Genomic DNA, 25,288 nt, shown 5'->3' on the forward strand with positions numbered 1-25,288 from the left:
GCGTCCTAGCAAGGCTGCAGCCTTCACATTGGGAAACAGCCCTGGTATAGAGGGAGAACAGAAGAGGCCCCAGTACAGAGCCTTGAGGGACACCAGTTTCAAGCATGCAAGGTTTGGACAAGGAGCCATTGCATGTTACTTGATAGGTGCGGTTCGTCAGGTAGGATGTGAACCAGGAAAGAGCAGATTCAGCAATGCCAAATTCAGCAAGAGTGGCAAGGAGGATCTGGTGGTTCACCGTGTCAAATTCTGCGGACAGGTCGAGGAGAATGAGAACCAAAGAGAGGGACGAGGCTCTGGCAGCACGGAGGGACTCAGTCAACGCGAGGAGAGCCGTCTCAGTGGAGTGTGCCTTCTTGAAGCCTGACTGGTGAGGGTCAAGCAGGTTGTTAGATGAGAGATAGGAGGACAGTTGGTTAGCAATGGCACGTTCCAGTGTTTTAGAGAGGAATGAAAGAAGAGATACCGATCTGTAGTTCTGGATGTCGGTTAGGGTGCATCAAAAAACACAATTCTTGAATTTTGATATGGCTGGGTGCTATAAGTGTTCCAATATATGTAGAAACAACATATGCAAAATATTTTTCCAGTACATGATGATTTAGGGGGGCCACCACACATCTGTTTTTGTTGGATAAAGTGGTTAACAGTGCTCAATGGTCGCCATGGAGATCTGAGGTAAACAATACTACAGCTCAAGAAAACTGAGGTGATCTTTCTGTTTGAGGTGATCTTTCTGTGTTGGGTATGCAATATTACACATTACTATCATATCTGTAGTTCTGTCATTGTGTCATCAAGTTGTATTAATAGGTATTGGCACACACAAGCGTGCCACAAGATGGTAGACTTAGTCAATGCTAACAACAAGCTGCTGAAAATCTCCCTGGCCATGGAGTGAAGACTTGATGTCACATTTTCGTTGTGGCCTCCAAAGGTCGAAAACCTGATTGATAACCCAGAAGACCTAGCTTTCTTGGCCAGCATGAAGACTGACAGAGTGGCCACATATGGTGTATTGCAGTGATTCTTAACCATAGGGCCGCGGCCCAAACTTGGGCCGCCAGCGCCCCCTAGAGGGCCGCGAAAAGCTTTCAGTTTTGCACCTGTGGGCCCCAAGGGCCGCGGGACTTTGTAGATTATCAAGTGAAGACAGAGATATGTTACGCATGAGACGCTCGGTAACTTACAATGCCGTTTTCGACCACGCGGTGGCGGTAATGCATCACGCAGTTGTGGAAGCGGGAATACACAGAGAAGAAGAGTCTTCTTCAAGTTCGCTCGCTGCGGCAAATATGGATACGTTTTTTAAAAGAAAACATGACGACGAACATCCTGACCCCTCCACCCAAAAGACAAAGTTTTTGCGGAAATACAATGTCGACTTCATTAAATACGGTTTCGTAAATGGAGGAACAGAGGCAGTGCCAAAAGCCCAGTGTGTGGAGTGTGGGCTAATGCTGTCCAACGAAGCCCTCAAGCCCTCAAAACTAGATCTGCGGCATCTAGAGACCAAGCACCCGATGCTCGTGGGAAAGCCGGTGGATTATTTTAAGAGGAAGGAGAGTGGACTGCAGATGCAGAAAAGGTCTGTCGTGTCACTGACGAGCAACCCTAAATGTGCATTGAAAGCGAGCTACCTCGTAGCCAGACGTGTTGCACAGACTAAGAAGGCATTCACCATAGCGGAGGAGTTGGTTCTGCCTGCCGCTGTTGATATGTGCCGTGAGATGATCGGAGAGGCCGCTGCAAAAAAGCTGCTGACCATCCCACTCTCAAACGACACTGTGAGTCACCGTATCGCAGACATGGCCTCAGACATACAGCATCAACTTATAGAAAGAATAAAAAGTAGCCCTTTTTTTTCTTTGCAACTAGACGAGTCCACGGATGTCACGAATGCTGCACTGCTGCTAGTTTTTGTTCGCTATCGCTGGGACAGTAGTTTGCACGAAGACATACTGTTTTGTGGAGAGCTACCAACACGCACTACGGCTCAGGAATGTTTCCGCTGCATGGATAACTACTTCACTGAGAACGGCCTGGACTGGCAGAACTGCGTCGGGGTGTGCAGCGACGGTGCAGCATCAATGACTGGCAGGCATCATGGTGTCATTAGACAGATACTTGATCGTGCACCAGAAGCTAAATGGACACACTGTTTTCTCCACCGCGAAAGCCTTGCAGCAAAAAAGATGTCACCAGATCTCCACCAGGTGATGGATGTAAGTGTGAAAACCATAAACTTTATTAAAAACAATGCAGTGAACTCCAGATGTTTTGCTAAGCTTTGTGAGGACATAGAAGCAGATCATGTCCAGCTGCTATATCACAGTGAAGTGAGATGGCTCTCAAGAGGACTGGTCCTCAATCGTTTGTTTGAACTGAGGAATGAGGTCTTCTCTTTTCTCACTGAGAAAAAATCTCATCTTGCACATTACTATGCTGACACAATGTTCACAGCAAAACTTGCCTACCTCTGTGACATTTTTTCACTACTGAACCAACTGAACACCTCACTTCAAGGAAGAAACAGCAACATATTTTTTGTTGCAGACAAAGTTGAAGCTTTCAAGAGGAAACTTGCTTTGTGGACCAAGAGGGCCCAGGAAAAGAGGATGGACATGTTTCCACTTTTGTCTGACATTTTGGAAAACTCCCCTCATGTCAATATCAGTGACTCAGTCTCCCAGCACCTCTCACAACTGGCAGAGAAATTTGGTGACTACTTTCCTGAGGATCCCAGAGAGGGAAACATGTGGATTTTGGACCCATTTGCATTGGACCCCACTGCAAGTGATTTTGCTTTGCCCTCACACCTGGAATCCCAGCTTCTGGAAGTTTCCAATGACAGCACTTTAAAGCTGCAGCGGGGCAAACTGGACCTGGGCTCCTTCTGGATTGCAGTCTCAAAGGAGTACCCATGTCTTGCACTGAGGGCTGTGAAACTCCTGCTCCCATTCACAACTACGTACCTGTGTGAATCAGGGTTCTCCATTGTGGCCACAACTAAGACCAAAGCCCGAAACAGACTCAGAGCAACACTGGAGGCTACTCTGAGAGTGAGCCTTTCTCCCATTCCGCCCAGACTGGATCTGATTATGTCTCAGAGGCAGGCCCAAGTGTCTCATTAAGAGGTGAAGTTAAAAAGGGAGTTGTTGTTCATTGTTGTTATTATTTGTGTCATTGTTCATTTGTCACAGATATAAAGATTCTTCTGTCATGAAAAAATGGAGACTGCTGAAGCAATTTTCAAATGGCTTTGCAGATTATAAGGCTATAGTTTAATTTGCACTTTATTTCAATTTTATTTACAGTTTATTTAATTTAAAAATAGATTTATATTATTTGAATGCATTTATTTGATCACCCCCTTTTTTTTTAATTTAAAGTAAAATCCTAATATTAGTATTTTTTATTATTATTATTAAAAATCCTGACTTGATTCTTGAAAATGTTCTTTTCACAGCCTGATTTGGTCCAGGAATTATCAGCCTGTTCAGTGTCATGATACAGTATGAGTTACATACACATAATAAAAGTCTTTGTGATGATCCCATTTTATCATTTCATTTTATTTTACAAGGTTTTTGCTTGTTAAACAGTAAGTGGATTGGGTTTATTATTGAATACAAATTAAACCGAGAGTGAGGTCAGTTAAACCTATACAGTGTTAATATTTTGTGGGCCCCGGGCCACTTTGTACTTTAAAAATTGGGCCTCAAGGTCAAAAAGGTTAAGAACCCCTGGTGTATTGGACAAAAAGCTGCAGCTCAAGGTGAAGCAGTGAGAGGAGCGTCAAGGTGCCGCTGCAGCCAAACAGCCGGCTGTGTAAAGGAGCTGGAGGAGATGACGGCAATGTCAAGCTTGGAGTCGGAGAGTGATGAGGAGTCAGAGGAGGATACTGACACAGTCTTTCCACCATCTGAGCCATCCCACAAGCATAAGAAGACTGGAACAAACGTCTTAATTCCACCTGACTTCCTTAGCCGACCAAGTGTCGTGTCATTGGCTACAAGGTTGAGGATGTCACCAATGCAACAGGCTGCATTCACACGTGGCCTTGTTGCAGTGTCAGGCGGTGAATTTAGACTCTCTCTGCATCTTACGAAACAGCTCACCGAGCAAGACGCAAAGAGCAAAATAAGTCACTGACCACAAGCGAGGTGACTACCATGAGTTTGTGCAGCTGTGTCTTGTGTATCTGGATGCAGATGGTGAAGAGCAGACTGCAGTGACCTTCCAATAGCCGGGAGCGCTCCACAAGGCACGATGGATGGCCAAGCTGCTCTATACACTCAAGCTGGCTTTGATGGAGAAGCACATCGAGTTGCTTCCCCAGGGCACAATCACCACACGCGGCAGCAGGTGCCGAAGATTCGGGCATTTGCCATTTTCATTAGACACATCTATGCAAAGTGGTGGTTGACCTGCGAGAAAGCTGTAGATGCTGCCTGGAATGACCTGACACTCTACCACCACCTGCAGGCATACAAGGCTGTAGATGAGGGCATTGCAGCATCCGCGATCAAGGCGATGGAGAGGCATCGCTGGTACCTGACTGTTGAGATGCTACCCCTGGCTCTCTTCAGCAGAAAGGTGCCCAATGATGACAAGTGTGCACTTGCCAGAGCAATCTTGTAGCACAAGCCCGCTGATCTCCCCATGCACATCCCTGGGCAGCGCTTTGGCACTGGCTTTGTCAAGCCAAAGTTCCCCACCCTCTTGCCAATCACCAGCTTGGCTGACCTCGCCAATAAGGATTGCTGCTTTCGAATGCACCAACTGCACATTAATGCTGCGTTCAATTAAGTGAGGTCAATGTACGTGCAATGAACGTGGTCAATGACTGTGCCAAGTGTGGCGTCAAGCTCACATCCGACTTCGTCGCAGTGGCAAGGGAGGAGCAGCACCAACAGCAGAACCTCCACCGCTAAAAACGCAAGCTAATCCCTGAATAGGACGGTTACTCTAGGGCGGTGGGTGGGAGGCATATCTGGGGGGAGATGCACTGGCTAGGTTCAGAGTTCAGGATCCATTTCCTCTCTCTTTCTCCCAGGTGATGTTGCTTAGTGGAGCAGACTCTGGCACAGACTGAGCAATTAAGTTTGAAGTTTAGTTAGTGTCAGCTCTTACCATTAGGTACTGTTAGTAGCCAGTGAGTAAGCCACTAGAGAGGGTTTGTTCTTTTAAGTGTGTCAGCATCACCCCTTGTGTTTAACAATATAGTCAATTAAACTTTGTGTTTGTCCTACATCCATCACTGCTGCACAAAATTCAGGGTAAGACCACGTGAACATGTCCCATTGAACTCCATTCATTTAGTCTATAAAACAAATTAATGGAGAATCTTGAAAGTTGAATTCTGAGAAATGCCCAAGTTGCCCAAAGGGCAAACAAACAACTTTTACTTTGGTAACCCTATTGAACATGCAACTGTGTAAAAGTTCACTGTACTCAACATTTCCAGGTCAACCTTTAGGCAATTAGAGTAAAAATTGCACATTTTTCGAAATTTTGCATGTGTTAGGTGCCATGTGTTAGGTGCCACCCCTAAATCTCAATGGAATTCCTCAAAACTTTGCAAAAGTCACTTTTATGTTCATTGGAACAAAGTGCAATGCCAGCCAAATTGATATTTTGAAATTAAATAATTTCCATTGAAATTTGATGCACCCTAATGTCGGTGGCATTAAGAGTTGGTTTTTTGAGGAGAGGCTTTATTCTGGCAGTCTTGAAAGACGCTGGAACAATGCCTGCGTTCATGAATGCACGTTCATATTTGCCTTCCCGGTGAGCTTGGCCAGGAACTGCTACTGCTGGTAAGAAACAATGTTTTTTAATGTATTGCCGCATATCATTGTGTGTTAAGTTCTCTTTGCCGAAATTTAAATGCCGACTCAGTGTTTCTGAAGTTGTTGAAGAAAAGGCTATCCATGTGTGAATTAGGCCATATTATTTAGCCATAAACTAAGCCTTTTGAAGTTTGAAAATCCTGTGGTCATGCATCGGTTTCAGCAGAGACTGCAAAATATAAACTTCTCAGGTTCAAATGAGCTCATGGATCGTTAAAGGGGATGGGAGATGGAACTATCATTGGTTTATTGCATGTTACGCCATAAAATACACGTACGGGTGCAGGCGTAATTTATCCGCCTCTTAAATAGAAACAGCGCCAGAGATCCGCCCACAAAGCTATTTGCATTTCGTACTTCTAACTTGCTCTTCAGACCGTTAAAATAGTGCCCTTTATTGATTTCTCCTTTTTCTTGGTTTAAGTTTCCTTTTCTTCTTGGTCGGGAGGGCCTAACATATTGTTTTGTGTCTTCTCAAAACTCTTACATTTATACAATTCTTACTGTCAGTCTAGACAAAGAATTTAAGCATTCAACAGAAAAAAATCCAAACCCCTTCCTTCAGGTGTCCCTTCAAGACCACTCCCCCAAACACATGAACGAGCGCTGCCCAAGGCCACTCCCCAAACACATGAACGTGCGCTTCCCAAGGCCACTCCCCCAAACACATGAACTGCAGGAACACTGCGGAGTGCGGGTCCGTGGGGGAACAGCACAGGTCCTCACAATGTGTGAACGGGCTGATTGACTCAAGGAAAAGTATGATTATACATTTTGGGGCTCTAGCAATAGAGGAAGCAACTAAAAAATCCTAAAATAAGGCTCCATCTCGTGACCTCTCACCCACCTCTGAGATTTTTAGCAAAAAATTTCCCCAGACTTTATCACCAAACCAAAAAGGAGAATGGAGAAACCCTAGCCCTGGGGTTAGGGTTAGGGTTAGTCACCCCAAGCATCACCCTCAACCTGGGGTTAGGGTTAGTTACCCCAGGCATCACCTTCAACCTGGGGTTAGGGTTAGGGTTAGTTACCCCAGGCATCACCCTCAACCTGGGGTTATGGTTAGTTACCCCAGGCATCACCCTCAACCTGGGGTTATGGTTAGTTACCCCAGGCATCACCCTCAACCTGGGGTTATGGTTAGTTACCCCAGGCATCACCATCAACCTGGGGTTAGGGTTAGTTACCCCAGGCATCACCCTCAACCTGGGGTTAGGGTTACACCTCTGTGCCTGGCCCCCTTTTGGCAGAGATTCCAGGTTTTCACAGAGCGATCCCACGGTGTCCTCTGGTTGATTGGCCATATGACCATGTTCCTATCTCTTTCCAATTACTTTCGATTGATTTATTGCGATGCCTTTTATTTCCACACATTTAATGATGCTTTGTGAATCATTGCAGGGCTATTTGTGTTGACAAACACAGCCATCAATGATAAATTACCTTTATCTGTGTCCAATCCCCAGCTGTATTTTCCTTCCCCGGTTAAGACAGCCAATCAAAGCAAAATGTTGACAAACATCATCAATACAAATAACCAATGCAGATGTAATGATTAGGGACAACCCACTGAAAGTGTAAACCAAGCTATGTGGCTATGAGGAAGACCTGATCTGTACCTGCAGGGGAAGGTCAGAGACCTTCTCACTTTCCTTGGGAAAAAAAGAGAATTGTGTGTTATGCGGGCGACCACCGCCAGAGTGAAAAGAAACTGTGTCAACTTTAACAAATCCTGCCTGAGATCTTATCAGGTGTACTTTGCCCAGGCTTGTGTTTGGTTAAAACTCGCTCAACGTGGGACGGCTGGAGCGGCGTGCTGCGTGGTACAATAGAAAAAAGAAAAAGAAAAAACAAGGAAAGGGCTCTCTGTCGAGAGACGAGTTTGGGCAGAGAGCAGGCTGGTTGTGGAATTCTGAGCAGACACATCTTTCGAGGTGAACACAGAAAACACACCTTTCCCATCGGAGCGGGGATACTTTGGATCGCATTGATTAAGACATTATGGAGGCCAGTAAGGAGGTGGACACCACAAGGGTTTACCAGAAAGGACCGGAATTCCTTCGCAAACAAATGGAACTGGAGAGCGAGAGCAAAGGGGGAATGAGTGCGGTAGAAAGGCTAGCGGCAAGCAAACCAATATATGTTAAGAGTCTACAGGTCGTCAACGCAACACAACTGCCAGTTATACACATTGGATCAGCCTCTGTGAGCAGTAATGGTTCTTCAAACCGCTCCAAAGGCTCAAGACGGACTGGAAATCCTGCGGTTGAGGAGCCAGTACGTCCACCAGAACTGGACAGCGTGGTTCGACGATCCAGCTCTAAAAAACGCCCGGATTCCTTATTACTTTACCGACATAAATGTGACCTACTGAATGGGTCGTCGACCCGTGTGAGGAATAAACAGAATCTGGGAAACAGGTTACTTCATGGCAATGCGGATCGAAATTGCCACTTACTTGAAGCAACAGATGGCACATCAGAGGGGAACGAATTAACTGAGGGGATTACAACAGAACGGGTCTCAGGTGCGGTTGGTAATCAATCTGGGAAATCTTTAACACAAATTGCGCAACAACACAGCAACGCTACGGACAAAGCGGGTACAAACAGTGTTTTGAGCAAACCCATTCACAATAGACTGGCCGAGGTGAAGAAGAGGTCATCCAAGGGGGTCAGCCGCTCCCACTCTGACATCAGCTCCAGGTATTCCAAAAACTTTGCAGATTTTGATGGTTTCTTCCAGTACTGCGGCCTGGATGGCGAGATGATCAAGTCTTTGGGAAAGGAGAACTTTTCAGTGCACTCAGAGGAAGTGGCTATCCGAAGAGACAGTGTCTCTACCTCCGACGGTGGCTTCTCCAGGAACAGCGGGAATAGTGACGGGCTACTGGAGGAAGAGCTGGGGGAGAAGATTCACCAGGGGACTTCGGTCATTGAGCGCAACGCCAGGGTTATCAAATGGCTGTACAGTTGCAAAAATGCCCAAGAGACTGGGAAAAAGTTACGAGAGCTTGATTAACTTCTTTAATACTTGTTTTATTTGAAATAGTTGCCAAATGTTACCTTCAATATTAAGTGAAATGTTGGAACTTCATACTTCATTGGCAATAATCGTGAAATATTAAAAAAATTATAGCCTGTTTGAAGACTCATCATCATCAATCTGATCTCGGTTTATGGCCTTCATTATGTTTGCACTGTGTCTTCTACCCATTCGTTGTTTTTGTATTGCAAAAACTATTGTATTGTATGTGCAGGGACATACAACTACAAATGTCACTTTTGACATAATTATTCAATGACACTTTCAAAGAAAGTACTATAGCAGCTTTCAGAATAGTTTTTACCTCAATGAATATATTCGTCCTTTTATCTTAATAGAACATGCACCAGATTGAGAATGTTCACAGAGGACATTAGGTTTTAGGGATTCAAAATACCAAAACAATACCATGCTTCTTTTAAACTACAGCAGTCTGTTCAAAATGACAAATTATTCCAAGAAGCACTTTAGGGCAGCAGTTATTTTAAAAGAGATGATGATTTAGGTAAATTATGTTTTTGCAAGGGCTGTAGGCTTGACAGCATGCAGGGTTTAGGGTGCCTCACCTCACCTCCTTGTACTTTGATCCATCCTTCTATTTTTTTCCCCTCCAGGCGAGAGAAGTGTGACAGAAATCTTAAAGAAAGGTTACATCGTGGTCATTCGCTAACATGCAAACCACACCCACCCCCACCTAGCATGCACACACACACACACACACACACACACACACACACACACACACACACACACACACACACACACACACACACACACACACACACACACACAGTGCAGTCTAGATTATCCAACAGCATTTATATCAAAATAATCTCCCAGCTGGGTGATCTGTTAAAGTGTGATAGTGCTAAAGCCCCTGGCTTAAGGTATGGCTTTACCTGGGTCCCCTTGTTCTTCCCCCTTAGTCCTTTCCTTTAACTATACAATGCTTTGTGTCAGATAACTTTACAGTCCTTAACAATGGAAACTATTAATACTACACTGCCAAGCAAGAGAGGTGACTCAATTCTAGACAAGCAATGTCCTGCCTGTCCCGTTTGACTTTAGCCAAGGAACAAAAATAAACAGCCTCATCCCTTTATTATAGTTGATCTGTAATTAGTGTACTTAATGCTCTTTTATTTATTCCTTACACTGGTTTGCGCTGTGTTTGTGTGTGTGTGTGTGTGTGTGTGTGTGTGTGTGTGTGTGTGTGTGTGTGTGTGTGTGTGTGTGTGTGTGTGTGTGTGTGTGTGTGTTGTTGTGTGTGTGTGTGTTTGTTTTTTTAGCAACGTGCTTGTTGAGCACTTCATGGAGTCACTACATTTTTGGTGATTCTAATTATGGCCTGAATATTGCATTTGTGTATCGAAGTACCGAAGTGCTAAGAACATTCAGATCATGTACTTGCCAGCCACGAGATAGCAGTGTTACGTTCATGTGTATTAATTGGGTTGCTGTTTTCCCCTCCCTATTCATTATCTTTAGGAGTACGAATATGGCTGTTCTAAGGCCTTGTTGGTTCCACCTGTGGTCTTTCTGATGCTGCCCTCATTCAACCTTATATCCCAGCCTGTTAGCTTAACCTTGTTAACTGTCTGTGGTCTGTTGCCACTGTGGCCATTGGCCACTTATTGTGTTTCATCAGCCTTGTCCTATCGTGGCCATATTAGGCCTTGTGTTTTGGGTAAGATGTATTCATGCTTTGTTCGTTCCTGTAGGTAGCTGGTCGGGGTGAGCGGCCACTCAGTTGCTGCCCCTGTTTTCCTGTTTTTGTGGAGCTGGTGAGCTAGGCATACCGATTGTATTTCTGTTGATCTGTTGAAAGATCGAAAGATTATTTTGTTTAAGGTCCCTGACCTATTTTGGGCTTGATATACATTTGTTGTACCAATAAATCTTTCGTTTACATCTTTAAACCCAGTGTCTATACTATTTAGTAACTTTATGTTACCCCACTTTCCCCTAGACCAGAGGGTCGTAACAAGAATTATAATTGAATGTTGCCATTATCTCAGTTATTCTGCCATTATGATGAATATAATACAGAATATTTATTCATTGGTGACACATTCCAATTAAATTGATACATTGCAAATAAAAAGTGTGCATTGTAAGTTTAAAAAATAAATATTATTTTGTATGTATGTATGTATACGTACACGTACGTGTGTGTGTGTGTGTGTGTGTGTGTGTGTGTGTGTGTGTGTGTGTGTGTGTGTGTGTGTGTGTGTGTCAATGTTGATCAAGCGCTGAATGAGTTAAAACGTTAAAAATATAACTAATTCCTATAATTGACATATTCTCTAAAATAAAAACTTGCATTGTGACTTGCATGAGTTTCATTCGCATACAAAAACGACGGTTACTTTGTGTGATACTAGTCTACGGTCAAAATAACAACATACCAACATGTGCGCGAGCTCAGCCAGTCACGTGTTTGGAAATGCCTCACCAAAACAAAGGGGATAAAAAAAAGAAACGATTAATAATCAAGCTGGCCAATCCGTAGCGCGGGATTTGGGTAGCAACAGGATGAGCTTCTTCCAATGATAGAGGAGCAGTAGGCGGTTCCACATTCCACCCATCAGTCTGTGTTAGTGTGGCTTTCAGTGTTTACTTCCGTCAATATTTCCTCGGAAAAGAGAATTTATCGATTAACGACGCAAAGGTCAGCCCGCCAACTCAAGGTATGTTTTAAACCTAGGGTATTCCTTCATTTACCTCAGCATATTTAACATAATCTCATCGGTTAGATGATTTAGATCAAAATTATGTCAATGCAGTTGAGAAATGTCTAAATGCATTATATTGCCATAGGTTTTGTCCTCTCTAAACGATGTAGGCTTCTGTACAAATATGTAGAGAAATAAAAATGTTCGTCTCCAACGTGGCAAACTTTAGAGACGAACAATGCACCGATATGTGTCAATACATGTACACCCGAATGTATCCATGTCTACACAACATCATCTACACAACATCTATACAACATCCAGGCGTTGCAACAATAGATCAAATCATTGATAGTTAATACAGCTGCGATTAAAAATCCAGCTTGTCACTTTTAGATAAGGCTAAAACCCATTGGTTCATTGTTCCTCCATCCTCCTCAGGTTCTCCTTCCACCATCCCAAGCCCTCCCTCCAGAAGATGCCTTTCCTAGGTCAGGACTGGAGGTCGCCCGGGTGGAGCTGGAGGAAGGCGGAGGGCGGCTGGCAGAGGACTGTGGTGTTTGGAGACCACCCCAACGAGATCGACGTGTAAGAACAGATCCTCCCTTCTCTGACACACTAATGCTTTATTTTCAATCTTGAACTAGTTTTTTTTTACCCATTCCCTATTCTTTTCCAAAGATTCTTTGTAGAATGCTTAATGCATGTTTTTAGTGGATTGTGGTGGCCACCACAGAATAAGACATGTTTCTTGTAGTAAACATACGAGGTGTCATTGTTACTATAATTAATACATTTTCTTGCTAATAGTATTGCTTTTATTTAACTAGGTTGTTATTCCAAGAAATGCATAAGCTGTCTTATTGCAGAAGTGGATAGATAGAACTCTATTGAATGGCGACTGATGTTGTTGATCACAGACGTGTTGCCTGTGGGGTATTCCACGAACGGAGGTTTAACAAACACTGAGTTAACGCTGAACTCTAGGTTGATTGACTCCCTTGGAGTTTGAATTGCAATTCAATTCCATCGACAGGTAGAGATTAAACTGTCTAATATAGCTTTCTAATGGTACCTCACAAAGATAAGCGAACACAGCACACAGTGTGTTTGCTGTTGTGATGACTCTCGCAGCTTTAAGGTTCTAGTGGAAAGGGGAAGCCTCTGTACCAGGCCCTGATGGCTGCTCCAGGTACACAGGGACGCTATAGTCAATTAACTGTTCCTTATCGTGCCACATTGCCCTGTCATCACCACTCCATCTCCTGCATAAAGAGACGCACAATGCCAATGGTGTGTAACGTCATCTACGTGTGACATCATGATTGGGCTACAGTCCAAACAGCTTCCCGGTCGGAGCAGCGGGATCAAGCGAAAGAGGCTTCACATGGCAGGAGCTTCTCTCCAGAACCCACTGGTGATGGTTAATAGTGTGTACTCCCTGGTACAATAGGAAGCACAGATATTTACTGCAGCTCTTTCGAAATGAGCTGCTCCGTATCAAAGTTGTCGTTAGGTTTCAGTGATTAAAGCAACAAGTGATTGGTTTAATTCTAATCATGGCTAATGATGATCAGTTTTCCCACCAATGGCTTAAAAAAGAATGGAGAACAGGAATATTACATAGATATTGTTACACACTATTGTGGGTCTCTTTATGCAGGAGATAGTCTGATGGTCAGGTGGCACGATGAGGATCAGTATGTTAACCGTGGACCACAGAGTACTCTTCCTGCTTGTATTTTTTTATGAAGCCTAGTTAACTGGAATCTAGTCAATGTCATCTATACCAGCATTATTTCAAAGTGGCAATCTCAAAGATCACATTTCAATATTGTTCTTAAAATTGTGTATCTGCTATCCTCTCAAGGCTAAGCCCACATTAAATCTTATGCCATTGCATTCCGAACGTTCAACGACACATTCTCTTTTTGAGTTTGGATTTCTCTCTCCCTCACTCTTTCCTTCTCTCTCTTTCCTGCTCTCTATTTTCTCTCCCCTTTATCTCTCTTTGGTTGTCATGTTTTTTAGGGATACACCGAAATGAAAATTCTTGGCCGAAAGCCGAAACCGAATGTTGCTTTTGCTGTTTTTCATTCAGTTTGCTTTAATTTTTCACCATTGCATAAATCAAACAATTAAATGTCCTTTATTAACTTTTTTGTCTTGCTTTTCAATAAAATATAAATTACAAATTTGATACAAAATATTTATTTAATACTGAACGTTTTCTAACATTCCAGTAGACCTTATAGCAAGAATTTAAGAACAATGTACCTTTAAATAAATGAGTAAAACAATATATATATATATATAAAATATGGTCGCTAGTGTTTACTTGTGGTCGATAGTGTTTAAATGTGGTCGATAGTGTTTAAATGTGGTCGATAGGGTTTACATGTTTAAATGTGGTTGATAGTGTTTATATATGGTCGATAGGGTTTACATGTGGTCGGTAGGGTTTACATGTGGTCCATAGTGTTTAAATGTGGTCCATAGTGTTTAAATGTGGGCGATAGTGTTTAAATGTGGGCGTTAGTGTTTAAATGTGGTCGATAGGGTTTACGTGTGGGTGATAGTGTTTAAATGTGGGCGATAGTGTTTACATGTGGTCGATAGGGTTTACATGTGGTCCATAGTGTTTAAATATGGTCGATAGTGTTTAAATGTGGTCGATAGTGTTTACATGTGGTCGATATTGTTTAAATGTGATCGATAGTGTTTAAATATGGTCGATAGTGTTTAAATGTTCTATTCCCTCACTCTCCACCTCATCCCTAACTCTCCACCTCAAGCTGGTGTGTAGTGAGCGTTCTGGCACCGATTGGCTGCCGAGCATTACCCAAGTGGGTGCTACATATTGGTGGTGGTTAGTGAGGTCCCCCCTTCACTTTAGGCGTCTTTGAGTGTTATTAATTATTATTATTCTTCATGTTTAACCTCTGTTTTCCTTTTATTCCTAGTCTGTTTTACATAGTTTTGAATGATGACTACATGCTCTGTAAGGTGACCTTGGGTGTCTTGAAAGGCGCCTCTAAATTAAATGTATTATTATTATTATTATATATATATATATATATATATTTTTTTTTTTATCAAAAATTAAAATGTTCAGTGTATTTTTTCAGCCTTTTTACCTCTTCGGCCGAAACCTATTCGGTGCATCCCTAATGTTTTTATTTGTGTGTCTGTGTGTGTAAACATGCGAGTGCTAATGTGTGACATGGATAAAGACAGAGGGATTACAGTGGTTCTCATTCATCCCATCCATGTTACTGTACTAGGCCCAATCTGACCCGCAAAGCCAGCCTGGCTGGTCCAACCCAAACCCCAGTCCTCCAATCTGAATGTGGTGTATCAGTGAACTAGGCTGGATTATAGATATAATACATTTCAGACATAAGTAGCATTTCTCTTTGTGTTAAACCACAAACTTGCACATAACCTAAACCTTTTGGGCCTCTGGCGGCCATGTTGTTTTGTCAATCGACTGTCCCTTGAGCAGTCAGAACCCTCAACCCCAAAAGTTCCAAAATTGGTCCCGCTGAAATCAAACATCCCTTCTAGGAACGATGTCAGTTTTAGTCACAAGCCACGGCCATTTTGATGCCTTACCCTGATTGTCTTATTCTGTCTTACTCAGAATTTTGTCATAACAACTTTAGTATTGGACACAAGGTCATAGGAGTCCATCTTGATCCCCATTTAAGTCTATCCACGTTTTTAAGCCACGCACATTTCCGTGCTGATGGACTCCTGGGGGCTTTATTGCAGTGTACAGACTTCCCTTCTTGTAAGAAGGAAGATATTAACCCACAGATGGTACTGACCAAAGGATATTAACTAAGTAAAACTTCTTTATTTATTTCACAAAATAATGACAGAATATTGATCCAGACTGAGGGCATAGGTTTTTGAGGCAAAGTGGTTTACCATGAGGAGAACCTTGGACACAAAGGCTTCATGACTATAGGTCAAAGTGGTCAGGTTTGCTATAGTGCCACCATTGGGACAGTGTACATTTCTTTCTTCGGTAATCTTTAGCCACCCAAGTTTCATAGAAAGCGACCGGTTTTGGCTGAATAGGTATTTCTGGCAGAATCATCATACAAACACTAACAAACACAACAGGGGACCTCACATACTGTGCTTGGCCCCTTAATAGGCAATAATATGCATTGCATGCGTAATAGATCATTGATATTTCTGTCCATTGTGTTGATGGGTTGGTTGGAGTGATCAGTCAGGTGCCCCCTTTGATCTCTCCATCAACGCTCGTTAGTGAATGCCTCTGAATGCAGTAGCCCCTCCTGATGCGACCCTCACTGACTTCAATCTCCCTTTCGGACTAAACCCATAGATGCAAACAGGCAGCATCCAGGTCTTTTCCTCTTGCATTATTGAAAGTGTTTGTGAATACATTACATTGCATTTTATTGAGTTTGATTTTATTTAATATGGTACTGTAGCGTTGCTCTGGGTGGGACGTCCATCTCAGGGAGGGGTTGTATCCAACACAAGACGTTTGCAATTTGTAACAAAGCATAACCCTACCATATTGTCGTAACACAGCTCAGATGTTTAATATGTAACACTGACATCAAGCTTTTGTGATGTGTACTGCAGTTCAAATTCTGAATATTGGAGAGTTTTGTCGTTCCCCCCTTCCTCCCAGACAACCAGCTCACGTGGGCGACAAGGTGGGGTCACTTAACCGACATGGGTTCGATGCCACTACAACCAGTTGCATTTGGGTGTCTGCTCCATCTACGTGAAAATAAAACAAACTGTTTGAGGAACTAGACACCCGACACAATTCACCACTTCATGAGAAATTCTGAACAATAAGCTCTAAATATATGTCTAGTCGAGCAGTTATGTCTAGAGGCCTGGTTTGAAAACTCTTGGTAATTATGGGTTGTCTCCCCTGGCCCAGAGTCACTTTCATTGCAACAAACTATTATGTAATTGTGTCTCCCAATGGTGTGGAAATAGACTCTGTGATGTGAGCGGGGAGAACCTGTTTGTGGGAGCAGTGAGTGAGCCAGCCAATCAGAAGACGCTGAAGGACATCTGCAACCACAACACCAAATCCCAATGTGAGTGAAGGCGTAACGAGAAACGGATGTGTCCACACGTCTGCGCTTTGAGTCATTTGTACAAACATGTGTTGCAGATTGTTCAAAACCGTGATTGGTATGGAAGGTAAAGTCAGAGGGTTACGTACTCGAGCACGATTTCAAGCTACTCATAGTTGACTTGAGTAATTCTATACGGTTTGGTTTTTACTGGACCCTTTTCTGTATGTATTTATAGGATGTACTATGGAACTATACAGTGTAATGTTCATGTTTCGCTATTTTATCTTTCAGTATAGGATAATATCAGCCTAAAGGAAAGCTTAAGAGTTGTTGTGTACTCCGAATGTGAGGGTGAATCTGTGTGTGACTTCTGTGTCCAGGTGACTTCAGCGACAAGTGGATCTACGTGCAGAAGGAGAGCACCAAAGAGGTGAGTGTCAGAGACTCAACGTGTCAATGTGCTTTGGTTGAGATCCATTGCACATGCCGTCATTTGTGTGTGTGTGTGAATGCGTTCGATGGAAGGCGTGTATTGGTTTAAATCGAGGTAGGAAAATCAGGCGTTTAAATGTTAATAATGCTGCATTGTATATTATTCTACTGAGAAATGTTCTGTATTAGTGGATATTTAACAATTAATTGTTTAGTATATACTAAACATGAACACTCCAAAACTAAACAAGATAAGACTTTTTGCCAGGATTTATTTGTTTTTAAACACTTGCAAAGTGGGACATTTTGCGATGAAAACAATATCCCGAGTTTGAGATCTCAATCATGGGTTATGCCCAATATCCCGAGATAGTGAACCAATCAAAATGCCCCATCTTAGGAGGTTCACGTGTAGCATATACTAAAAACACATATTTTACAGGGTTTTCCCGCTGCTCTACTTGCTTCGTTTTGGTGCCACCACATAAGTTAAATAATGTGTTAAATTAGGCATTTGATAATAAATCAGCTCCTCCTCTTGAGTGATGCACCCTATTCACCCAATCAACTTTATCCAAAGTCAGACCCACCCAGTTCATGGTTGATCTCGACAGATGTTCATTCACAATGTTGCCTAGGCTATATGGGGTTTCAATCCATGTTCAATTATGTAAACAACTGTAGGCTAACCATCCTTTTTGATTAGATCACCACCTTTCTTATCACCTTGATCCACACACTTTCTGAGAACTAAAGGGAGAAAAAAACGTGATTATCTAATGGAAAATACCCCATCCAGTAGCCTACAGTGTGTCACTGAACTGAACATGGAGAGATCATAAATGGAAGGATTGGCTCTGACTTTGGCTATCGCCAATCGTTGCTTGGGGTTCAAATTTTTGTAATTACTGTCAAAATTCCAAAGGAGGAGATAATCAGACCGTTATCATAATGCCCATTCAACAGATTATTTAATCTGTTAAATAGTCGTCAAAACACTTTGTTTTACGCCGTTTTAGAGTTCTGGAAAAACAACTTATTTTAACTTCTAACGTCTTCAATGAGTCTGAGCTGGGCCCTTTTGGCCTCCACGGCCTGGTGTTGGAGTGCATCGGTGCGTGTGGACGTTGACACCTCTGTCCCCACAGCGCCACGGCTACTGCACACTGGGAGAGGCCTTCAATCGCCTGGACTTCTCCAGCGCCATCCAAGACCTGAGGAGATTCAACTATGTAGCCAAAGTAAGCAAAAAAGTGAATCCTCCTATCTGTAGATGTCTGGTGTTGTACGTGCTGTACGTTGTGACATCGTCACCTCGGAACCATGGAGCATTGGGATTGGTCATTGTGTAGATAGTGAGGCTTTTTTTGGTCATTGTTCATTCATTAAAGGGGACATATTATGAAAACAACACTTTTCCTGGGATTTGGGGGGGTGTTGTTGTGGGTACATGGTGCTCCCACACGCATACAAACTTTGAAAAAAGTCTGTACATGATTTTTTCAGTGAGATACGCATTTCTGGAAGCAGCCCGCCTCCAGCTACCAAACGAGCGAGTCAGTTTCGGTGCCCCCTCCTACGTAGGAAGGAGGCACATTTGAATATTACCTCCCACTTCCCCACTCCTCTCCAATCATCGCATCGCTAAAATCGCTAAGAGCAGCTCCGGCGGGGGGAACTCGGCACTAGCCCTGCAGCTAATGCCTTTCTCTGTCGCCGAGCTTACCCCGCCGGAGCTGCCGCCGAAGCTTCGGTGGAAGTCGGGAGGAGGAGACATGGAGTAGAAAGGGATTGTACTCTCGGAGCTGAGCTGCCGGACTGCCGCTGAGCTACCCCAGCCGGAGCTGCTCGTCCGCAGTTCCTTCCCCCCAATTCTTCTCAACCATGGCCGAGATATCCCCCACTACGAGTCTTTACTTGTGGAAGTACCAGAGACGTCACACAGTCTTTATTATTCATAATATCATCCGAGGCGCACATAGCTTTTTGCCGTGATATTAGATATATTATGTAATACCCGTATGTAATATTATTATGTTATATTATATTATATAGATAAGGAGCTCCAGGAGTCAGCAAACGGTAACAATCCCTTCTCCTCCATGCTGTGGTTCAGTCTGACAGCTCATTGGTCAATGGGCAGCAGCTCATTTGCATCAACGCTACAGACACCAGAAACAGCGCATTCTGAAGGGACTGAAACGGAGGGGAATAGCGGTAGACAATATCTTTTTTCCTAAAAGCTATTTCCAGCAAACAGCTTCAAAAACATGTTTTCTGGAACTCAAATACTATGTTTACTTGTTGGGAAAACACATATGTCTCCTTTTAAAAGTCCTTTAAAATGTGTATCATTCGAAGCAACTTGCGTTGAGGTTGCAGATTGCAACCAACTGAATACACCCCCTAACCTCCCTCTTTCCAACCATTACGGTGTCCTGTACTAGCCTGTATTGTGTAAGGGGTCCTGTACTGGCCTGCATTGTGTAAGGGGTCCTGTACTGGCCTGTACTGTGTGTATTGTTGGTTGGTACTTTCAAATTATGTCATCGTTATCAAATGACGTCAAGTGACGAGGTTCCTTGATAAATCTGTGAATGTATTTAGTCTGTTAATGTAAATTATAGGTCATCGCTTACAAGTTAAGGTCCTTTTGAACACAACATTGTTTAATACAATTAAATTAATAAAATGCTTACGCTGGAAATACACTGCCATTGATTTGAATCGCACCAAGGGGAATTGTTGTATGGCTTTAGCCTGCGAATACATCCATTCAACCATCCCCATGGGGTATCTGTGTAATGGTCAACATGGACACTGTACAAGTTGTAGGACGTAGCGGAGGTAATAGCCTATTTACGTATTTAACACAACATAGTGCATCTATCGCAGTAAAAATCATTCTTACACATTTAATGATCACGGCCTGGTATGTGTATTGATCATACATCTCCATAACAGTCTGCGCTAAAAGCCAATGGTTACTTGAACATAGGTTATGTTCTGTAAGGGTCAAGCTTTGTGAGAGAGGGTGACATCAACATGCGCCCCAGTGTGTTTTTTGATGTGCGGAGCTCCGTCTGGTCAGCGGTTGATGTTGATGGTCCCAGAGAGGGTTAAGGTGCTAGGACCCTTGTAGTATAACACCAAGTTGTGAGGCGCATTTCTTCTAAAACAATCTGATAACACTCCTAAAGAACGATGGTATTAAAACATGATCACAAACGGGTCGTAGCCATTGGGACCACACGCCCCCTCCTTCCTACAACTTTTGCCCAACTTTTTTTATTGAATTCAAAGCAGTCCCCTCTGGAGCCGTCCGTTCTGTAGGGAAAAATAACCAAGTATTCACTAACCTAGGTTAAGGTTCCGTCATGTTGATTCAGGATTTTTCAGTACTACAACTCTCTTGAGTCCTCTCAATATGGCGGAGTATCGCCAACCCAAAAATCGGAGGATGCATTCTGATGAACAAGCCCTATGAAGTAGTTGTTTGTGGCTTCGGCATAACATTAACTTATCTATTTTTGTCAAAGAGTTTCTCTGTGGATTGATTAGTGTGGCTTTCTGACTACAGCTTTTCCAGCTCATCGCAAAGTCCCAGCTGACCTCTCTGAGTGGTGGTGCCCAGAAAAACTACTTCAACATACTGGATAAGATCGTATGCAAGGGTAAGTGAGTGAGGGAATGAGTGAGTGAGTGACGCAGAATTATTTGTTTGGTAATGCTTCCCAAGCTGCTCTTCCCTTCTCTTGTAATTTATCATAGGCCTCTGTTTTCTCTGAATTCTGAAAGTGGGACAGTGGCCAGCAGGCATCAGTGTTGAAACATTTGAGGCCTTTCAAACCATTGAATTATACGCTGCTCTCTCAGGGCATGCTCTATGCAGCAGGTTGCGTTTGTTTCAACCCTATCCAAAACAGCGATGGCGTGACCTCTGCTTGTAACCGCGCTGCCGCTACAGTTCAGATCCAGATCCAGAGGCCGCCCTGTTTTGTTACTCATTCTTGCGTTTCTTTTGTGTTTGTTGTGCGACGGTGACAGTCCTGGAGGAGCACTACAACCCCCGGCTGATCAAGGAGCTGCTGCAGGACCTGAGCTGCACCATGCACGCCCTCACCAAGGGGGTGGGCAAGTGCGTGCTGGTTGGCAGCATCAACGTCTGGCTCCTCAGGCTGGACACCATCCACCACTGGCAGCTGCAGCTCCACAACCTAGACATCCCCAAGGTATTGCCTAGCTGGGGCAAAGATCTAGAGGGTCTTTGGGGACTTTTTTGCTTTGGATCTGAAAATCAACCTTAACCTCATCAACATTAGGCCCCTCAAGTGGTTAGTAGTAGTTTGCTTATGGGTACAAATGGTTAGGTCTTGTAATCGTACAAAATATGTACCATTAAATATACAGCTTATAAATTGGCAATCTCTCAGGGCCTCGTATGCAAATGTGCAACCCAAGTGTTAGGAAACACTGTGCATGGGTCTGTGCCTGTTTGAAGGAATGCTGAACTTTTTCGGTTGTTGAACTATTCCTTCTCCTCCAGTGCTTGAATGGCCATGACTTTTAGTTACAAATCCATGCTTCTGTAGTCCAGCATACATAAGACATCAGAAACATTAAACTAGAGGGTGAAAGTGGAGAATGTCAACCTGGTGGGAGGTCATGGCTTGACTTTGTGTTGCATGTGAATTAAAGGATTGTCCGAATGGGCTCCTGCCCACAGCTCAATCTAATCCCGTTTATGTGATCCTCATCCACGCAGAAAATGTCCAATGGCACCAAGTTCTGCGACCTGCCACTGGACACACACAACACCATCCTCTACAAGTTCTCCGACGCCTCCGACATCATCAACCTGGGACAGGCCATTCCAACTCTGCACATGCTCAGTGAGAACCGGAATCTGTGGAGGAAGCTTTGCCTCTTTCACTTCTCAGAGAGACAGGTGAGAGGAAACCATCACATGTCAGGAAGTCCATTCTACAAAGAACTCCATTTCGTGAAGCATGTCTAACGTTACTTAAAGTTAACACAATGAAATGAAGATTGACTATAAAGAAGCTGTATTTTTGACTGACTTATTTCCAGTCAGTCAAAAATACAAATAGTATCGAAGAAGAGTTATCGACAGGTGGCTTGTCACACTGCCCGGCTAGATATTTAATCAACTCAAATAAATCTTCTGTTTTAATAAAAAGCAAAAGACTGAAATTAATACTTCTACAGACCACTAGATGGCATATGCCCTCTTCCTCCACTGGCCCTCTCTCTGTCCACAGTTCTCCATGAATATGGTGCTGACTGAGAGTGGCAGTGTGGACTGGAAGGGCCTCTACTTCAGCCTGCAGAGGCACAACCCCCAGAGGGAGCACTACGGAGACACACTGCACTTCTGCCGGCACTGTAGCATCCTCTTCTGGAAGGTACTAGCACCTCCCAGTACGGACCCCCAGTGGTACTGTAGCCGGTGGCGGTGACAGCAGATCTACATTTACAGTTCATACTTAAAAAACATCCAAATAGTTTTTGATGTACGGTTTGAAGGCCTCATTGAGTTTCTGTTATAGCCGTATATGCACACCATTTTGTGTTTTATTGGATTTAAATATTCTCCTGTTGTGGTCATTCTAACACCTGAATGCAATTAATTTACATTTGAAACATTCACTTGATGCCTTATCCAAAGCGCCTACAATAATTAGCCTACGTTTGTCAACACAAAGGGAAACAACAATACCTGTGTTCCCCTCCAGGCCTATGCTATCACTGGTTTATAGAAACACAGTGGGCCTATGTGTTGGTTATCTTTGTTAACCAAGACATTGAGGTATCACAGCAGTCAGTGCAGCGTCTATGAATATATGTATATTCATAGACAGACCCATAACCAGTGTTATGGTCCTACCAGGACATCTCTGCGATCTGCTCATTGGAAAGCCCCATAATACGGCCTCTTTAATATTTTTTTGAGTGGCGCTAAAGTGATATGGAAGCTTTAGTTGGATTTACTTTTATTCCATAATATAGATAAACCACACATAAAACATTGATATTCAGTTCCTACACTTTATTTGGTCAATTTTCCCAATGCACACATCCTAAGGTCTACATGTGAACACATATTCTTTTTTAAAAGCACTTATTTTGAGAGCCTCTACCCCAATTCCGTTGCACTTTGTGCAATGACAATAAAGGGATTTTGATTCTGATTAGTTCAAGTTTTGAAACGGTGCTTCAAGTGTTTACGGTGAAAACACGGACAAATGCCACGTATCAGTGCTTATTGGCCTATGGTTGCTAATAGCACTGTGCAAAGAAAGCTAATCCCTGATCAAGAGCTCTGGGGTAATCTGTGAACCCGTTCCATAACATGGCATGAGGACATGTTTATTTTGACATGGTTATACTCTCCAATCTTTACCACAAGATGATCAGCCTCCAAATGATCTTGTTATATTGCACTCCTAAATCCTGGAGGTACAATGGGTGGTGTAAACGCATTTCCTTTCAATGACCGAAATTGTCACTGTTCTTGTTCCCTTGGAATCCTCGCCTGCCTGATTCCCTGCGTTCTAATTGTGGGACTCTCTGCAACCTCCCTGCCTTTCCTAACTCCTTCCCACCTCCTCCTTCTCCTCCTCCTCCTGCTCCTCCTCTTTCCCCTCCTGCTGCTCTTCCCTGGGTTTTAAAGGATCGCCACCTGGGGTTGTTCTTCAAGGTATTGCCTGTCCTATCGCACCTGTCGTCATGTGTTCAGGATGTCCCCTCATTTCACAATCTGCCATTCCTGCTGTATTTCTTCATTACTTCTCGATGTGCTTTGAGTGTGTTGTCCTTGTAGCTGTGTCCTTGTGGATGTGGTCTGGTGAGAGCCCAGTGTCTGCAGACGGTCCCCGCAGTGTGGTACGTGACGTGGGGTCTGTGTGTTCCAGGACTGCGGCCACCCGTGCACCGCCGCGGACCCGGAGCGCGCCCTGGTGCCCGTCTCCCCGCAGCATTTCATCGACCTCTTCAAGTTCTAAGGCCCTGCGCTCCGCTCTGAGGGCCCCGTCTACCTTCTGGGGGCCCCCGGAGGTGTGTATGTGTGATGTCTCAATACAAGTGCTTCAGCTGGAACGAGGACACTGTTTGAGGTCATCTTTCTGTCCACTCAATGCTTTTGTTGAGTGGAAAAATGTTTAATAGTTTATATATTTTTACACAATAATTTATGAATTAATTTTTCATTAATTCATTAATCCAATTTTTCTGAAGGAAATAATTGCATGCCCTATGCAGTTATAAGTCTCTGTTTACCTCCATTTCTTGTGTGCATTCCTGTTACAAACATTCACATCATACACTAAAAATTCAAATTGATCTGTATGTTTATGCTTGCAAAACAATTTTTAATGATGCAAGCTTTTTGCAGAGATCTCGAGGTAAAATTGTATTTATGGAAATTAATTCATTCTCTTTTCTCGACTCTTGTAATATCTTTTTATCATCCACTACACGTGTTGGTACTTACCAGTTCACATTGTTAATGGGTGGTAGCTCTATTATATAATAATACATATTTATACATGTGTGTTGTTTGTTGTTCTGGGGCTGGTCCTGTTGCTGCTGTAATCAAGGAGACGATTGAATTGAGAAAATGTAAAGAAGAGAGAATACATCTGGGTATCAATGGTTTCCAGTTAGATTCAGACTTCTCAGCCCTGTGTGTTGCCCCTTTTCTGTTTTAAGGGAACAATGAATTGAATGAACATTGTAAAGTTTTATCTCAGCTGATACACTGGGTGGAGTAGTTCACCCCTCAGTGGCCTTTTCTTACTTTAAACTTCCTGAAATGTGGCTACTGTAACCTTTATTAAACTGTTGTTTTTCCAACAAAGATTCTTAAATACAGTGTCCCCATTATCTCCTGGTCTGAACCGCTGGGCATGAGGTCCAGCCCCTGTCTGCTCCTCTATGTCATGAATCTAAGACTGGATAAAAGTGTCTGTTAAATGACTCAATAGTAATTGTTTGTGATGAAAGCTTAGCATAATGGTAATTGTTTGGGTCAAAATGTACTTGCAACCCCCTCAGAGTTGGCAGGTTCTGTAAGCACAATTCAGAGCGAAAGCTGTGGAGAAAACTCTAATCACAGATCACGCAAAGATGGCCCTTTCTTTTTTATTTCAGATACAGTAACGTATGATAGTGGAGCGTC

At 43.2% G+C, this 25,288-nt stretch overlaps 3 protein-coding genes across 7 annotated transcripts in view; all 3 read left to right on the plus strand.

The window, feature by feature from the left end:
• si:dkey-119f1.1 (Structural maintenance of chromosomes protein 6-like) overlaps positions 1-25,288 on the plus strand; it is a 201,691-nt gene that overhangs the window by 169,144 nt on the left and 7,259 nt on the right. The window lies entirely within an intron of this gene.
• Positions 7,650-11,230, plus strand: fam110c (family with sequence similarity 110 member C). Its single transcript, XM_060042118.1, has one exon. It carries the CDS (start codon positions 7,857-7,859, stop codon positions 8,874-8,876), a length of 1,020 nt encoding a protein of 339 aa, XP_059898101.1. The 5' UTR covers positions 7,650-7,856; the 3' UTR covers positions 8,877-11,230.
• Positions 11,439-24,960, plus strand: fbxo25 (F-box protein 25). 4 transcript variants are annotated; one of them, XM_060042114.1, is made up of 11 exons: positions 11,439-11,571; positions 12,017-12,163; positions 16,571-16,674; positions 17,037-17,086; positions 18,237-18,329; positions 20,669-20,762; positions 21,136-21,320; positions 21,854-22,036; positions 22,371-22,514; positions 23,783-23,809; positions 24,024-24,960. In XM_060042114.1, exons 2-11 carry the CDS (start codon positions 12,054-12,056, stop codon positions 24,111-24,113), a joined length of 1,080 nt encoding a protein of 359 aa, XP_059898097.1. In that variant the 5' UTR covers positions 11,439-11,571; positions 12,017-12,053; the 3' UTR covers positions 24,114-24,960. The 4 variants fall into 4 exon arrangements, with proteins under 4 accessions (XP_059898097.1, XP_059898098.1, XP_059898099.1 ...); XM_060042115.1 differs by having other exon boundaries at positions 11,463-11,590; XM_060042116.1 differs by lacking the exon at positions 23,783-23,809 and having other exon boundaries at positions 11,463-11,590.

This window comes from Gadus macrocephalus, chromosome 21 (assembly GCF_031168955.1).
Source record: "Gadus macrocephalus chromosome 21, ASM3116895v1".
Taxonomy (NCBI): Eukaryota; Metazoa; Chordata; class Actinopteri; order Gadiformes; family Gadidae; genus Gadus; species Gadus macrocephalus.

What these genes read in the sequence shown, in the direction of transcription:
- fam110c (XM_060042118.1), top strand. Translation starts at nt 7,857, where the DNA reads ATGGAGGCCAGTAAGGAGGTGGACACCACAAGGGTTTACCAGAAAGGA.
- fbxo25 (XM_060042114.1), top strand. Translation starts at nt 12,054, where the DNA reads ATGCCTTTCCTAGGTCAGGACTGGAGGTCGCCCGGGTGGAGCTGGAGG. An exon ending in ACAACCTAGACATCCCCAAG is followed by an intron (nt 21,321 to 21,853) that starts GTATTGCCTAGC and finishes TCATCCACGCAG; the next exon opens with AAAATGTCCAATGGCACCAA. An exon ending in ACCTGGGGTTGTTCTTCAAG is followed by an intron (nt 23,810 to 24,023) that starts GTATTGCCTGTC and finishes TGTGTGTTCCAG; the next exon opens with GACTGCGGCCACCCGTGCAC.